Raw genomic sequence first — 17,761 nt, forward strand, 5'->3', positions numbered from 1 at the left:
TGAGAGAGGTAGGCTGTGTAATAAACGGTGCTGGTGCAGCTGACTGTCCCTTTAAAAAGAGAAAATGTTGGACCACAGACTTACATAATACACCAGCGTTTCCTGTCTCCTCATTTTCCTCCAAACATTCATTCTCTTGTTCTTCCAATATGAGCTCCAGTTGGAGTCCCGGCTGCGCCACTTCCGATCCAGCTCTCTGCTCTGGCCTGGGAAAGCAGCGGAAGATGGCCTGGGTCCATGGCCCCCTGTACCCACATGGGAGACCCGAAATAAGCTCCTGGCTTCAGCTTGGCCCAGCCCCAGTCATTGCAGCCATTTGGGATGTGAACCCTCATATGGAAGATCGATCTCTCTCTCACTCTCTCTCCTTCTCTCCCTTGCTGTCTCTGTAATTTTCCCTTTCAAATAAATAAAACAAAACTTAAAATAAATGTGTCGAGGGAAAACGGACTGCAACCCTGTGGAGCTGGGCTCCTGGCCCCAGCAGTTAGCAGCTTGGGTTTCAGAGGCAAACCACCAGGACGGAATCCGGCCTCCACCAGTGCGGGGCGGGGAACAGTCAGGCCCCAGGCTAGTCCCCGCCTGGGCTCCCTGGGGTCACGAGGCTGTCGGCCTTCACACAGTGCTCAGCACAGGCCAGGTGTGCCAGGATTCCGCCGTTCCAACCGGCAAGCCCACCTCCGAAAGCTGCGAGGTACAAACCATTCCCTCGGCGTCTTCCTGCAGCAGCCGCAGACTCGTCACCACGCATCTTTACACGCGCTGCTGCGGTCTGTGAACCAGGGGGCACCGCTCGCTTGAGTAGGGTGGGGCTGGGGGGAAGGGGTCCTCTCCCTGCCAGCCTCACGAGGGCACTGGGGCTCAGACACTGCCTCCTCGTGAGAGGCAAAACCCGCCTGGGTGAAGCAGTGCTGGGGTTACACCGTCGGGGAAGTCACTCAACCCAGGTCACGAGCGGGGCTGAGGGTTCTGTGCAAAGTGAAAACGGATGCATCAAAGTTGCATCTTCCAGGGCGCAGGCACTGAGCTCAGCAGTTAAGATGCCCGCACTCTGCGTTGGGGTGCGGGGGCCTGTGTGGCTCCCCCTGGGGCGTGGGGGCCTGTGTGGCTCCCCCTGGGGCGCGGGGGCCTGTGTGGCTCCAGCCCCTGGGTCCAGCCTCCTGCCACTGCAGAGCCTGGGACGCCGTGTTGATGGCTCCAGGCCACCCGGTGGGAGACCTGCGTGGAGTTCCCAGCTCCTGCTCTGGCCCAGGCTCAGCCACAGCCACTGGGGGCATCTGGGAGTGAACCAGTAGACGGAAAAGCTCTCTCTCTTTCTTTTTTTTTCCCATTGTCTCTCGCCCTTTCAAATAAATTTTTAGAGATTTAAAAGGGTTCTTTTAAGCAAAAAGAAGATAAGTGTGATGCAGGAAGTCAGCAAAACCGGCATTAAATAATGGGATCACTCTACAAGCTGCACTCTGCCTGGGACGCTGGTCACGTCCTGGAAGCCTGGTGCGCAGGGTGGCAATGTTGATGCCGCTGGGTCTTTAAGAGTGTGTGGGGGGTCGGAGCCGCAGTTCAATAGGCTAATCCTCCGCCTTGTGGCCCCGGCACACCGGGTTCTAGTCCCGGTTGGGGCTCCGGATTCTGTCCCGGTTGCCCCTCTTCCAGGCCAGCTCTCTGCTGTGGCCGGGAGGGCAGTGGAGGATGGCCCAAGTGCTTGGGCCCTGCACCCCATGGGAGACCAGGAGAAGCACCTGGCTCCTGCCTTTGGATCAGCGCAGTGCACCGGCTACAGCGTGCCGGCTGCGGCGGCCATTGGAGGGTGAACCAACGGCAAAAGGAAGACCTTTCTCTCTGTCTCTCTCTCTCACTGTCCACTCTGCCTGTCAAAAAAAAAAAAAAGAGTGTGTGTGGGGTGCTAGTAAGAGGTCGTGGGTCATGGGGGCACCGCCCTCAGAAGGGATCCATGCCTTCTTGGGAGCGGTTACATCTGTCAGGACTGGATTAGACCCTGGGAAAATGGGTTGTCAGGCAACTTGAGCTTTATTGACTTTTATGACAATAAAGCTTTTATTACACTAAAGCTGCCTCCCACGCCTCCCTCTTCTCTCCCCGCCCCCCCGCCTCTCTCTGTCCCTCTCCTCTCTCTCTCTTTCTTTCTCTCTGCCGCGACCCCTCTCCTTTCCCCTCCCTTCTCTCTCCCCCACCCCAGGCTTCGACACAGCCAGGGAGCCTGGACAGACACAGCCTGTGCTGCCGGCCCGTCCCAGCCCACAGACCCCCGGCCGAGTCAACCTCTCTTCTCACGCGTCGCCCGTGCCTGGTGCTCTGTTCAGGGACAGAGGATGGACTGAGACACTGGGCCGGTCTCAGCCAGCAATCTGAAGGCCAAGGCTGCCATGGACCTTCCGGATGACACACCAAACACTCTGTCTGATACCGAGAGGGAAGACGAAAGGGGAGGCCAGGGAGCGATGGGCTGAGAGCACACTGCAGTGTCACTGTAGCTCTCAAACACATTTTCAAAAATACAAGATAAGCCAACAACCGTATGGGTGGTCAGGCGCTGAGCCTTCTGAAGAAACCGCCCTGGCTGTTACCAGAAGCCGAATGGACTGAATGAGCCCGGCGTCCTGACGGCCTTTCCTGCTGTCCCACCACTTCCAGGCACCGCCCAGGTGCAAGCAGGCACTGCTTACCGCCCCTGGGGCACCCAGGGCCGAGAGCCAGCAGCAAAAGGCATGGGCCCAGCCTGGAGAGCCGCGGGTTTGAGGAGTCAGACAATGAGCAGGTACTGCGGCGGCGGCAAGAACGGGGGCGGAGGGAAGGACAGGTGAGCACACTTGGGGGACAGGCGGGCACAGCCCTGGGAGCTGGAGGGGGGCTCCCCGGAACCCGGGGCCTTCGGAGAACCAAACTGGGGAGCCTCGGAGGGAGCCCCGGCCCAGGATACGGCTCCAGGGGCAGGAAGAGGCCTGGGGCAGTGAAAGCAGTGCAGTAGCCCTAGGACGCGCTCTGCCGGGGAGATGCGGCCCGAGGACGCGCTGTGCCGGGGGAGATGCGGCCCGAGGACGCGCTGTGCCGGGGAGATGCGGCCCGAGGACGCGCTCTGCCGGGGAGATGCGGCCCGAGGACGCATCATAAAAAAAATCAGACCATAAGTTATCTAGATTCCTCGCCTGTGGGACACCGGCATGGACACAGCAGTGCGACTTCCGTATTTCCACACAAAGCCGCCCAAACATGGAACCAGAAACCGGGGGAGAACCCGGGGTTGGAAGCCTTTAGACCACTTTTCTGACCAACAGTGATGCACGCATCTACACAGGGACCTCCCCTATGGTTCAGGGAACCCAACCATAACTGTCAACCAACCCACTTCAAGTGAATGACATTTGGAAGCTTACTTTCAGCTTCTCAGGTATCTATGGAGTAATAATGGAGTTTTACATCTCTTTCAGCCCACAAGAACTCAACATTTCATTTCCCTTCTATTATTGTCCGTATTTTAGCATGTTTGAGGGTGTACTGGTCCATTTTCACGTCAGACACCAACCATGAGGGCCTGTATAAAGGATACGACAGACAACACCTGCACCGGTGCAGTGACATCAGCAGGGCCGGGGAGGAGGCACAGGGCAGCCCCCACTGCACACGTGTGTACACACACATGCACATACACACAGACACGCACACACAGATACACACAGAGAGACATGCACACACAGACACACACAGATACACACACATTGACATGCACACACAGATACACACGAACACACACAGTGACATGCACACACAGACAGATACACACACAGCCACACACATACACAGAGACAAGCACACACGGACATGCACATACACACAGAGACAAACACACACAGACACACAGAGACATGCACACACAGAGACACACAGATACACACACATTGACATGCACACACAGACATGCACATACAGATACACACGAACACACAGTGATGTGCACACACAGACACACAGATACACACAGCCACACACATACACAGAGACAAGCACACACAGACACGCACATACACACAGAGACAAGCACACACAGACACACACAGAGACATGCACACACAGAGACACACATGCACACACAGACACACAAAGACACACACAGTCATGCACACACACAGACACACACATAGACACACAGACACACATAGACACAGACACACACATACACACAGATACAGAGATACACTCATAGAGACACACACACAGACATACACACAGATACACACACAAACACGCACATAGACACACACAGACATACACACAGATATACACACACAGAGACACAGACACACACAGACACACAGATACAGAGGTACACTCACAGAGACACACACACATACACACACAGTCACATACACACAGACATACACACACAAACCCGCACATAGACACACACACAGACACACACAGATACACACACACAGACACACACACAAAGACACCAGTCAGCCAAGGCCCCGATGTAACGGCAAAGGCCTTAACTAACCGTCGTGTGGCAGAGCCCTGCGGTCGCCGCCAGGGCGTAAGGTGCCAGCAAGTAGGGCTCCCTTGGCACACAGGAAGTTTCTCCAGACAGGAAGTGCTCGCCAGCAGCCCACTCTGCGTGCTCTCAGCAGCAGTGACTCACTACTGTCATCAGCGAACACCGGACTGTGGGGAGAGGCCTCTGGTCCTCAACGTTGAAGAATCTAATCCAGTCTCCTGGAGCTTGTAGGTGACAAAGGAGGGGTCTTTCCTCCTCCCTGGGGAGGAGTCAGGCTGTGTAGCCCAGCCCACTGTGTTCTTGGGGACAGAGCCCCGGGGAGCACCTGTGGCCGGCTCTCCGTGGTCTAGGGACAGAGTACCTGTGAGCACCTGTGGCCCAGCTCACCGTGGTCTGGGGACAGAGCCCCTAGAAGTACCTGTGGCCCGGCTCACCATGGTCTGGGGACAGAGCCCCTAGAAGTACCTGTGGCCCGGCTCACCGTGGTCTGGGGACAGAGCCCCTAGAAGTACCTGTGGCCCGGCTCACCGTGGTCTGGGGACAGAGCCCCTAGAAGTACCTGTGGCCCGGCTCACCATGGTCTGGGGACGGAGCCCCTGTTAGCACCTGTGGCCTGGCTCACCATGGTCTGGGGACAGAGTCCCTGGGAGCACCTGTGGCCCAGCTCACTGTGGTCTGGGGACAGTGCCTCTGGGCATACCTATGGCCCGGCTTGCTGTGGTCTGGGGGACAGAGCCTCCAGGCGTACCTGTGGCCCGGCTCCCTGTGGTCTGGGGACAGAGTCCAGGGAGCACCTGTGGCCCGGCTCGCCGTGGTCTGGAGCCAGAGCTCCTGCAGAGTTGAGGTGAGACAGAGGGATGTCCCTGCTCTGCGTGTCCCCGACCTCTCCTTGGTGTCCTCTGCATGTCCCTGACCTCTCCCCTGTCCACTTAGCCTTATAAGCTGAGTCTGGATGCCATGGTTCGAGCAGAATTTGGCTCTGTAGCTCATGCGAGACTTTGAGCCCCAAGGTCAGAAGCCAGAGGGTGGAGGCTTGATCCACTACTGTGTCTGGGAGTGGGGTCTCATGAGATGGTTGTAGGCCCTTGGTAGGGTGCGGGCTCGGAGGGTGTGGCCTCCAAGCAGGCTGGTTATAAAAGCCGGAGCCTCACTGTGTGCCTCCTGGGGCGCCAGGAAACCCCCCTCCCCCCAGGCTCTGCCACTGCCACCCACGGCCCTCATCAGAGACCAAACCCATGGGCCCCCATTTTGGACTGTGTCCCCTCCCAGGACTGCGAGCCAAAGCACTGTCCTCACAGTAGTAACAGAAAGCTGGCCGAAACGCCGCCACGGCCAAACGGCCTGGGCCTACTTTGCTCCAGTGTTAAGACAACGTCTGGACACAGCAGACGCTCAGCCAGGGCTTCCTTTGATCCAACTTTTACTCCCACGTCACTCGAAGTGTCATTTGTCTGTGACGTAAACACTCAAACCGGGAAGAGAGGGTCACAGCCAATGTCAGTGGTCAGGAGTCTGGGCAGTCTTCCAGGGTCCCCGGGAAGCCGGGCCGGGCACAGAGACGCACCCCCGGGGGGCAGCCGCAGCTCCGACCTGGGCTGGTGCCCCTGCAGACCACGGGAGAGAGATCCGGCAGGCAGGGGCCAGCCTGGCCAGATGTGAAAGTGGGGCTATGACGTCACCGCCGCCCTCTTCCCCCTCCTCGTTCACTTCCCTCTCTGAGCCCCTTAAAATAAGCATCTTGCTAACCGCCAGATGCCGGTGGCTCCAAACATGATCCGCGCTCTCCACGAGGAAACGCTCAAGAGGGAAAATCAGGTCAAGTCGGGACGTCCCCTCGGCACAGCCCGTACGGGGACCCAGCTCACAGCAGAGGATGCTGGGAGGGGAACAGGAAGGGCTAAGTGCTAACACCACTCAGAGGGCTGGGGAGACAGGAGCACCGAGCCTGCGCCCCGCCCCACCGCACACCCACACAATCACTCCACGCGGGCCCTTCGCACGGGCCCAGAGCCTCCGAGCTCCGGGAGCGCTCTGCTGAGCACAGCTCGCCACAGGAACACCCAGCTGGGCGAGGCACTGCCGCACATCCCAAGGCAGAGACAAGACTTCACTTCCGCGTCCTCGCCGGGTGCCGCAGCCCACTGCCCCTCACCTACGAGAGGGGACCACCATCACAGGAACTGGATGGGACTGCTTCCGGAGCTGTGAACTGGACGCTGGCATGGTGGGGGCTCAGTGCCCGCCCCTGAGAAGCCACGCGGCGGGGCGGGCCAGATCATGGCTCTGAGGTCGGGCCGCCGGGCTTTAACGTCTTGTGCTGATCCCCTGAGTCCTGCGAGCCACCTGTGAATCCTCACCTGTGAAGTGGCGCCGATGACAGGTGCAGCGCCGGCCCACAGAGGCACTGAGGGTGCAGGGGTTCCTGCAGCCACTCCCAAGTGTGGCCCCGGGGTGGGGTGGGGGTGTCGATGTCAACATCCCTGAGAACATGGCAGAAATGCAGAGCTCTGGGACCCCCCAACCTGCTGGTCCAGGCTTCCCCGTCGGAGGGGTGCAGCCACCACTAGGGTAGCAATGGGAGATGGTGTCTCAGTGGGACGGCCGTGGAGGGAGGGAGCCACACACACACCCACACACACACCCAGGACAGGGACTGGTAAAAGGAAACTGGTAAAAGCAAAGGGCCCCCCTGGAAATGCAAAACTCAGTACAGAAATGGCCCCTCAGTTCACTTGCGAGACACAAGAGGTTTCACACAGGAAATCCGTGAGGAGCCCCGTGCGGTTCCGTAGCTAAACGATGACGCGTGGTTTCGTTTGTCTTAGTAATGCTGAGCGCACTGAGCCACTCCCTGCTTCTCTCTCTTTTACTACTTTTTAACTGTACTGGGTTGTTGCGTATCATGTCAAACTCTAATGTTATATTATAAAAATCTCAATTCTCTACAAGCAATGTGACCTCAGAAAAATAAAAATTGAGAAAAACACCTTGTATTTGCAGTCAGATGCTCCAACCCTGGGCTACATCCTCAGGCATCAGCCACGGAATCTGAAATTTCAACGGTACTCCCCATCCCCCGACCGCCTGGACCTCATACAAGGTCTTCTGGAAGTAAGTGATCGATCGGTCACTCTTTGAGAAACGTTGCTAAAAGTCTCTATGGATAACCCTAAATTAACAGGATCTGCAATGAAGCCAGGTTTCCAGAGCTGAGAGCGACGGCACCTGGCCTGGCTCCCACTCCCCCCCCCCCCCCCCGACAGGTGAACGTCCTCTGCGAGCTCCCTGCGTGCTGACTGTTCACAGAAACCAGTGCCGGGAGTCCTGGCGTTTGCCCGGTGTCTGACCACGCATGGAAACAGCCATCCCATTTGTCCTGTCGCCTTTCAATCTCAACATGTCCCGCCCACACATAAAGCCAGACACTGCCCAGTGTTGCGGGATCTGCCAGTCTCAACAGCACCGACCATCAGTCGCCGGACCCCGAGGGTCTGACTCTGTTGTTGCAGCTTGTCACCCTTAACGACCGTGACCACATGACTTCACGCCTTCGACTGCTTCACTGGGAGGGGGGGGCGGGGAGGGAGTCAGGGTTTTGCTTTGAGAAGACAAAGGAAGTGAGCACCAGGTGCGGTCCATGGTGACACAGCTTAGGCAGCCACAAGCGCAAGGCTGCATACGCCCTGGGGGTGACCGACGGAGCAGGGCCCAGAGGACGCATCCTGTCTCCATCTCCGAGGGACAGGGGCTCCTGGTCCAAATCCTGGCTGCTTCGAGCCCTTCGAGCAACGTGGGTAAAGCCCCGGGCATGAACAGCACACGGGCCTGTCTCAGATCTGCTACTCCAAAGGCATTCGTACCTGTGTCCTCACAGGGTGAGCTTCCTTTGGAAGATGGAGCTATGGTTTATACTTTACACACATTTACCAGGGGACGAGCTACAGCACCAAAGACTGTATGCAGAGCACGTCTGAGGGAAAGATGGGGGCACACTCAGCCGCTGGGCACAGACCCAGCCGGACCCAGGCAGCCCTGCTCAGCAAGAAACCGACGCAGCCCAGGTCACAGCAGGCTGGGGGCTCCGAGGGCTGGCCCCAGCTTTGGAGAATTACGAAGAACCATCCAGGGCCAGACAGGACGAAACGACCGCTTCTTTAGAGGAAGCCACACACCCGCCGCGGGGCTGAGTCCTGGCAAGGCGAGGCTGACAGCTCGGGCCAGAACGCCGGGACGGTGGCTCCAGGCACAGAGGGTCCTTTCAAAGCATCTGTTTGGGGCCATTCTACAAAAACAAGAAACCGCTATCTAGCCATGTGTTACGCAGTAACCCCGGGTGCTTTCCTTGAGGGGCGCTTCCGCACGAGCGCTACCCAATAGGATATTCTCGTAAGTTAAAGCGGGGACGAGCTGTCGGCAAGCCCTGTGCTTCACCTGTCTCCGACGCGACCTGATTGTAGTAGTGAGCGTGAATTAGAACTTCCGACTCCAGACACGAGTGTGTCCCTCCAGGGAGGAGGGGCTGCAAAGTGAGAGGAGCGCTTCATGGTCACCAAACCCAGCTCGCGTGCGTTCCCAGTGAGAACTGAGGGTGCGCACAGCAGCCACCGGTGCCCGGGGGCTGGGGGGCTGCCCAGGCGGGAGCAGCCTGAGCTGTGCCGCTGGGTGCCGAGGGCAGAGGGCACCACGTGCAGCCCGGCACACCGCCGGGGACCTGCCCATCGCCCGTCTGCTTTCAACTCAGGGGGCCTTTCCTGTCCTAAAGTTCCATCGAACCCACACAGTTGTCGAACGCCCAGCATGTGCGAGTGTCACAGCCAAGTCTCACTGAGGCATTGGACGGGACACGGGATTCCGGGGACGAGAGCTCAGGGCGTACAGCGCGGCCGGGCCAGCTCCTTCCCTCCCCCGACCCCCTGGGCTTCCTACGGATGGAGGCAGCCTCTCTGGGGCCAAGGGGTCGAAGGTCAGGCTCATGCCGATGCTGACCGCTGTCCCCCACTGCTGCGTTCAGCCCCTAAACCACCTGCCAGGGTTGGTCTGCGTCCCCAGAACCACCAGGGGCGCATCTGGCAGGCAAACTCAGAGGTGTGGGGGCTGAACTGCAGGCAGGAGGGCCGACCCGGACATCTGAGCACGACACGGCCCCACTGGGTGGCAGCAGCCAGTTGGGACCCTGGCCTGACCCGGGTCAGGGGCTGTGGCTGCTCCAGGCACACGTCACTCAGCAGGCTCACTAGCCAGTGCAGCAAGGCGGCTACAGAGACATCTCCTGGGGTCACTGACGCCCACCCAGTGAGGAGGTCCCAGGTCGGAATCAAGACACCCACAGCTCTTTATGCCTCTCGAGTTTAACAACCACGGTGGCGTCTCAGGCTGTGCCCTCCTTTGTAGAAGCCTACCCAGGAGGTAGGGTTATTGCCCCAGAACAGGGGGTGGTCAGGCCCTGGGCGGGAGCAGAATGAACGGGTGTGGACAGCCACACCCATCAGACGCCACCCTCCCGGGTGCTACGGGATGCCTGACAAAGCCATCCACAGGGGCCCGGAATGCACCTGCTCCAACAGACGTCTGGGACCAGTTCTCAGCTGAGGCCCCTCGACAGCCTCGCCGCCACCTGCCCAGGCTGGAGGACTGCGTGCCTGCACCCCTCGGGCTCCGGCCCTTGTCTCAGCCCTAAGCCCACATCTATTTCTGAACTCTTCCGGCACGTGGGGGAGGGGTGCTCTGATGCTGGGGACCCTGCCACTGGCTCACTCAGGACGGTACAATAACGGAGACTGGACCGGAAAGCAGTGCGGGAGCCTGTGGCTCTGCCACGCTGTCCAGCAGAGAACAGAGCGGCCGAGACAGCCGGCTCACGACGGCCTGGTCCTCACCGCAGCCACCAGCTGCCTGCCAGATTCAGCCTGCAGACAGCCCCGGCACAGACGACTGCGACACTAACCAGAGCGACACAGCCAGGTCTCGTGGTCTCAGGGCCCGTGGAACACAGGGGCTGAACGGGGCTTTGCATGGACTGGAATCTTCCAGAAAAGGAGCCTAATGCAGGCCACATACCCCCCAGGGACTCCCCAGGGAAATCCCTGTGACAAAAAGGACAGGGGACTGCGGCAGGGCCGGAGCGGCTGGGCGAGGACATTCTGTGCCCGTGGAATTGGGGGTTCTGTGCTCGCCGCCCACCGCAATCCACACTTGACCAAGGCCCAGCACAGTGGGTGACACGGAGCCGGCGGCGCCAGATAAGTCCCCATCTCTGGAATCTCAACACCACGAGGCGAGACAAGGACAAGGGCCCGTCCCCACAGTCCCCAAGTGATGCCAGTGCTATGGCGTGCATCACTCAGAGTTGCCATAGCAACACAGACGCCCTTATCTTTTTCCATTGGCCTCCCCGTGCCAAAAACCAGCTGGGAGCATCAGGGGTGACGGTCACTCTCTGGGGCTGGCCCCTGGGGAAGGGGCAATGAAGGCCAATGGCTCGCGTGTCACCTGCTCTGGGGGCCCCCGGCAGGCGTGGGGCATGGTGCTGACCTCCCCACCGGGCACTCACCCTCTGGTTACTCTCAACGCTGTCAGGTTTTGAAAACCAGCCGTGCCGTGGGTGTGCTCGGCCCTCCTCCTGCCTGAAGTTAACTGTCCAGAGAGGACCACTGCGCACCTGCACCCTCAGTGCCTCACGCCTGCACAGAGGCTGCCCAGAGCGAGCCCTCGGGGACACCTGCCCGGCCGCCTTTGCAGCTGCAGCCATGGGCTCAGGGAGCCACCCTCGTCGGCACATCAGAAAGAGCCAACGTTGATTTTGCAGAGGTGAGCCTCCGGAAACCAAGCCTGGAGGCACAGCGCCTGCAGCAGCACCGCTGGAGGAGCCGGCCCGGCCCCACACACACAGATCAGAACTCCAGCATTGCTGCCCCGACCCTGTGCTCATTCAGTTCTCGCGTGCCCAGTGCCGACTCTCCAGGTGTGAGAGGAAACACATGGTCCATGTCGGGGAGCTGGGCCTCGGATCCTGAGCGCTAGGCAGCGGGAGGCTGGCGATACCCGAGGCGCGTCGTAAGACAGACGAGGGCTTTGCCAGGGCGGCTGGCGCATCTGCTGGTCTTTAGAGGAAAAGCGCCAGGAAAGGGGAGGGGTGGATTCCGTGCTAAGCGCTCTGCACGACAACGCACCCATCCCCAGCCTCCACTCCCAGCCTCCCTCGGTGTCTCTGCTCCCTGGGGCAGCGCCTCGAGGCTCTGTGTGATCCGTCCAGCCGCACAGGTGGGTGACCAGAGCTCGGGGTGGAGCCATGGCCGCAGGAGGGGCGGGCCAGCCGCACAGGTGGGTGACCAGAGCTCAGGGCGGAGCTGCGGCCGCAGGAGGGGCGGGCCAGCCGCACAGGTGGGTGACCAGAGCTCAGGGCGGAGCCGCGGCCACAGGAGGGGCGGGCCAGCCGCACAGGTGGGTGACCAGAGCAGGGGCGGGCCTACCGTGGTTGAGCCTGCGGATGCAGTCGCTCAGGATGGCGCTGAACCTCTTCTGGGCGGCGGCCTCGGCGAAGCAGAAGAAGCCGTGCCTGAGGTAGGGCTGCCACAGCACCACCGGGAGCTCCTTGGGCAGGACCACCAGGGGCTGCGGGGTCTCCTTCTCGCCGGAGGCTAAGGGCACAGGGGAAACAGGTGGTGTAACACACGCGCCCCTGACTGCAAACACCCGCTCCAAGCCACGCAGGTGCCGGGGCGCAGGATGGAGAGGCGGTGGGAGACGCCCTCACAGGCTCCCTTGACCACCCCCCGCCCTTCCCCCACTCCCGAAGCTTCCCCGCCCTGTCCACCAGGTGGCTCCTCCTGGGGGGACAGCCAAGGCCACCAGGTGGCTCCTCCCGGGGGGACAGCCAAGGCCACCAGGTGGCTCCTCCCGGGGGGACAGCCAAGGCCACCAGGTGGCTCCTCCCGGGGGGACAGCCAAGGCCACCAGGTGGCTCCTCCCAGGGGGATAGCCAAGGCCACCAGGTGGCTCCTCCTGGGGGGACGGCCAAGGCCGTCAGGCGCTCTCTTTCTCAGCCTCCTCATGTCCCATGGCCCCTGTGGGTCCCCTGGGCCCCTGTGTGCTTGCTCTCCTGTTGTTGCAGGCTCTGGCTTCCCTCCTCCGCCGCTGTCAACAGCTCTGGCTGCTCTGCACTCCCATGCCGGGCAGAGACCTGCAGCCCAGCCACCAGCTCCCTAACGGCATCCTGACCGCCAGGCCCTGGCTTCATCTTGGGGAGCTGTCCTGACAACCCCATTTGCAGCACCAGGGCTGCCAACGACACCTTCCTCTGGAAGCATCCGGGAGCACCCATCCCCTGGTTCCTGGCGTGCTTTTTAGGTTTTTTTAAAGATGTATTTATTTATTTAAAAGGCAGAGTTACAGAGAGGCAGAGGCAGAGAGATCTATTTTCCATCCACTGGTTCACTCCCCAAATGGTCCCAACGGCCAGTCTGGAGCCAGGAGCCAGGAGCTTCCTCCAGGTCCCCCACGTGCGTGCAGGAGCCTAAGCACTTGGGCCACCTTGTACCGCTTTCCCAGGTGCACTAGAGGGAGCTGGATCAGAAGTGGAGCAGCCGGGACTCGAACTGCCATACGAGATGCAGGCACGGCAGGCGGAGGCTGAACCTACCACGCCGCAGTGCTGGCTCCCCTCACTCAATCTTCCAAAGTCAGAGCAGAAGCCGTCTCCCTGGGGACAGCTTCGCTGGCACGGCCCCTGCCACCAGAGGCAGAGCTGGGTGCTCACGACCTCGACCTCGCTCTCCCCAGGAAGCAGACCCCCTGCTGTGAGCGCCTGGGGGTGGGAGCTGCTGTGTCTTACAGGGGCTGTGCCCTGGCTCCCCGCACAGTCACGGAACCTGGTGTTGCGACAGCCCAGACAACTTCAGAAGTCTAAACAGTAGGCCTTTCACCTCCTCTTGTCAAACCGATCCCTACGTAAACCTCATGCCATTCCAGGCACCAGGCCCCAAGGCGCTGTGCTTGGGTGGTGAGCCACCGTCCACTCCCAGAGCCCGGGAGAAGCGGCAGGAGTCAAGTCCGTCCGTGCCAGCCGCCCACCTGCACGGCAGCAACCCCGGGGAAAGACGGGAGGAGGGCGGCCGACAGGGGCTTGGGGATACACTGGCGTCCAAGGAGTGGAGGAGACGCCCAGGCATCTCAAGGCTGGTGTAACCCAGGGAGAGAGCTCGTGGGGCACACGGAGGAGCTCACTCCCAGTCCTGGGCCTGGAGGGAGCCGAGCCAGACGCACAACGCGCGGTTTGGAAGACAAGCTCGGCCCACCAGCGCCCGGCACGGGGTGACCCGCGCAGAGCCGACAGCTGAGTCATGGGTGAGCCCCTGAGGACTGGAGGCTGTGGCCGTGGCACAGGACCGCCGTGCCCTGCCTTCCCAGCAGTCAGACCCTGGCTTTCAGCCGGCAAGTGAGCGCTCAGGGCAAGCACTGCCTTCCCAGCCTGCCTGCTGCTGAGCTCTGGTCGAGGGGATGTAAACGGAGGTGGCAAGTGGCCCCCTTCTCCCCTTCTCCTCTTCCTGGAATGACAAAGTGACGGCTGGCGCTCCAGCAGCCACCCTGGACTGTGCCAGTGAGGACCACAGCCTAGAAGCCGGGGAGGGGGGCAATAATGGAAAGAGCCCAAGTCCCTGGCTGATGTATGGACCCGCCACACCCACCCTGGGCTTGCGTCTGAGCATCTTTGGTGAGATCATAAAATCTCACACACTTTGGTTTTTGGTTGTGTGTAGCAAATCAGATGCTAAAAAAACACCCATTGAACGAGTCATTTCAGCAAACCCGGGGTGTGTCCCCTAGATGTCCCAGCACAACCCCACGCGATCACGGACAAGCAATCACGGACACGTGATCAGTCCTGAGCCCCGGCCCTTCCTCAGGCAGATCACCGTGCCTTCAGCCTCCCCAGGGATCCCACCTCGCATGCGGGACAAGCCCCATGTAGGCTCATGCCCCTCCTTGCCCTCCTAGGTGTCCCCGAGAGCCCAAAGCTGCACTGGCCCTTTGCATTTCAAAGCTTTAAGCCCCATAAATTCCACTGCCGTTAGCTTCCAGTTTCCACGCGCCAGCAGCCTGCGTGTTTTCCGAGTTGGGTTACGAGAATGTCACAATGATCTACTGTGGAATAATCTATTTCCAACGTTCCAAAGGCCACAACACATAACACACCCTAGTCACTGTGATGCCCAGTCTGGAGCCCGGGCCGGCTGACGTCAGCACACAGGCCTTGTGATTTGTCTCTCCCTCCACTCCTTCTCACGACTTCACCAAGAAACCAACACATACATTGTCTCCTCGCACTAAAATCATTGGAAGGTTCTGGAAGAGTCTACAGCGTCAACTTGCAGGCATTTCCGTTTCCGACTGCAGCCCCCCAGCCAAGGTGTGGGGAAAACGTACAAAACGCAGTCAGTGTACAGAGCACCTGCAGAGTTGCTTTAGCCTGTAAGTGGTTTCACCTGGGTTCCTGGGCCGTGTACTAATTATCTAGTACATGACAGCACACGCTTGGGGCATCCAGCTCCCTGCTGTGGCCTGGGAAAGCAGCAGAAGACGGCCCAAGTCCTTGGGCCGCTGCACCCACGTGGGAGACCTGGAAGGAGCTCCTGGGCCCTGACTTCGGATCAGCACAGCTCTGGCCTTGCAAATAAATAAAATAAACCGTAAAAAAAAAAAAAAAAAAAAAAAAAAAAAAAAACACAAGGCTCAGCGTGCTACATCAAAACAACACTGGCTAAAGTGATATCTCCCGCACGGATTCTACACACGATCTCGTCCGGTATCAGAGCCGCGCTTCCAGCAAGAAGCCGAGTGAGCGCTGGGTGTCACAGCCACGAGGCCGGGCGGGGCGGGAGGGCACGGCCCCCACACCCCTGGTCCCCGGGAGTTCTCCGCTGGGTCACTGTCACGCCCCACCTTCCTGCCGGGAACACCACAGAAGGAGCGAGACTCAGAAACGCCAGAGCTGGGAAGATGCTTCCGGCTTTGCAGGACAGAAAGCAGCGGGCAGCTGCCATCGCCGTGCACTGTGCGGCACGGGGCCAGCGGGGACACACGGAAGTCCAGTCTGTCCGTCCAGTGCCGTGTCCGTGTCGGCTCCCAGCTGCATCCACAGCCACGTGAGGCCACCTTTATGTTTACGTAGCTGTGCGGCACCCTCACGCGTATTAAGAGGGCTTTTTAAAATCAATTTAGGATATTTTATTGCCTATCACCCTGGAATTAGAAAATAATATTCTAGGGCCGGCGTCATGGCGTAGCAGGGGAAACCATTGCCTGCAGTGCCGGCATCCCGGAACATGGGCTGCTCCTCTTCCAATCCAGCTCCCTGCTATGGCCTGAGAAAGCAGCGGGGGTGGCCCAAGTGCTTGGACCCCCACACCCACATGGGAGACCTGGATGAAGCTCCTGGCCCAGCCCCGGCCATCAGGAGAGCGAACCAGGGGATGGAAGATCTCTCTCTCTCTCTCTCTCTTTCAAAATAAACAAAAAATCTTTAAGAAGAATATTCTCTAACAGGTACAGACTTGCTATTGAAAACCGAGTGTGCCCCACGGGCTGGGCCTGGTGTCTTCCTGCTCCCGAGGCGTCACCACACCAGGCCTGCAGTGGCTTCCGTGGGCCGCCACCACAGACACCAATCTGGGGTGACCACGCGGGACTGGAGCGGCAGACATTGTGGGCCTGGGGCTCTAGCCCACGGCCTGTCTGCCTGGGCCATCCTGACCACTTTTGCCAGGTAACCCTTCACCATCGGGCTGTCCTGTGTACTGCCAAACCCCCACAGCTTCCCACCCTGGCAGCCAAAAGTGCCCACAGAGACCAGAGACAGCCAGATGTCCCACGTGGGGGCTGGGAGGAGCCCTGTCCCCACTGCGAGCCGCAGGCCGGGCTGAGCAAGCCGGCGAGGAGAGACTGTGGCCTTGGGGAAGGGCGCTGACCACTCACCTGCGGGGTCGGGGAAGTGCTTGTCGGCCAGCAGGCTGTACTCGGCCTGTGAGGTGAACACCTTGCCGCCCACCGGGAGGACCCTGCTCCTCGGAGCAGCTCCTTTCTGATAGGCCTGGGAAGCAAAGGTGCAAATGAATGTCTTCTCCTTGTTTGGATTTTTGGAAAATATCAGAAAAATACAGACAGACCCTTACCCACACCCAGACATAGCCACCCACAGGCTGAGTCAATAAATTAGAGTCATTGATTCAAAAACCACGCTTTCATATAAACCAGTCTTTAGAAAAACACAGAGAGGAATATTTGCACCTGTTAGACACGTGTTTGACTGTCCATGTTAACTCCAGGCTGCATTTATGTGTATCAATAATCACACAGCAATGCCAATTAACGCCTGGTAGGCACACATTCCACACACGGCAGGTCAGATCCCCAGCCCCAGGGAGGCTCACAGCAGGCAGGTCCCGAGTGGGAAGAACACATCCCAGGCACTTCCAGACCGGCCACGCCCGAGTGACCCTTCCGGTCACCAGCCCCCAGGGCCCTCTGGTAATTACCACAAGGTGACAGTCACACGTCAGTGCACAAGATGCCCGGGGGCTGGCCACGGTGGGCCCCGGGATGACCCGTGGGACCGTGGGACAGGTCCCTACAGTGAGTGTAGGATTTTCGCCACAAACATAAGGACGCTGACACAACACCACGCGGCACTGCACGGCCCCTGCTGCGGCTTCTGCAGTGCGGTGCCGGGGACGGAGCAGCCGGAGCCTTCGGAAGAGGCGGCATTTTGAAAAGAGCAACCTAGACGCGGTGAGGACCTGGAACCCAGTCTGCGAGACCTGGAACCTGGCGGCCGATCTGGTAACGACGAGTAACAGGGACCCACTCCGCTCGGGGCCCCGGGGACCGAGGAGCCCCCCTCAGACCAAACTCAGCATCCCCGCCCTGGTGGGATCCCGGGTAGGACAGCAGCCAGAGCACACTGGGGTTGGAACAAAGCAGAGGGGCTCCGGCGGTGTGGTTTTGCCACCGCGCAGAGCGACGTGACCCAGACTGTACCCAGGCGTGAGCCATGCTCTCGGCTACGGCAACCCCAGCGCCGGCGTTTATCAGCAGCGCGTCAGGTGGGCCTCCAGGCTGCACAGGGCATCGGGACCGTGCCCACTGCACAAACGAGAACGGAGCTCCGACTTCTATCAGTCACTGGGGGGCATTTGCTCAGAACCCATCTCGCCCACTAGACGGCCAGCATCGGTTTGATCCACGGCTGTGGACCCA

At 59.9% G+C, this 17,761-nt stretch overlaps 1 protein-coding gene across 2 annotated transcripts in view; it reads right to left on the minus strand.

Moving 5' to 3' along the window:
• Positions 1 to 17,761, minus strand: part of NIBAN1 (niban apoptosis regulator 1) — a 106,973-nt gene that overhangs the window by 34,569 nt on the left and 54,643 nt on the right. For both annotated transcript variants that reach the window (XM_062211498.1, XM_062211497.1), the window contains exons 4-5: positions 16,481 to 16,595; positions 11,980 to 12,147 (exon numbers count right to left, since the gene is read on the minus strand). In XM_062211498.1, the coding sequence (XP_062067482.1) occupies positions 11,980 to 12,147; positions 16,481 to 16,595 (283 nt within the window). The remainder of the gene's footprint in view (positions 1 to 11,979; positions 12,148 to 16,480; positions 16,596 to 17,761) is intronic.

This window comes from Lepus europaeus, chromosome 14, assembly GCF_033115175.1.
Source record: "Lepus europaeus isolate LE1 chromosome 14, mLepTim1.pri, whole genome shotgun sequence".
Taxonomy (NCBI): Eukaryota; Metazoa; Chordata; class Mammalia; order Lagomorpha; family Leporidae; genus Lepus; species Lepus europaeus.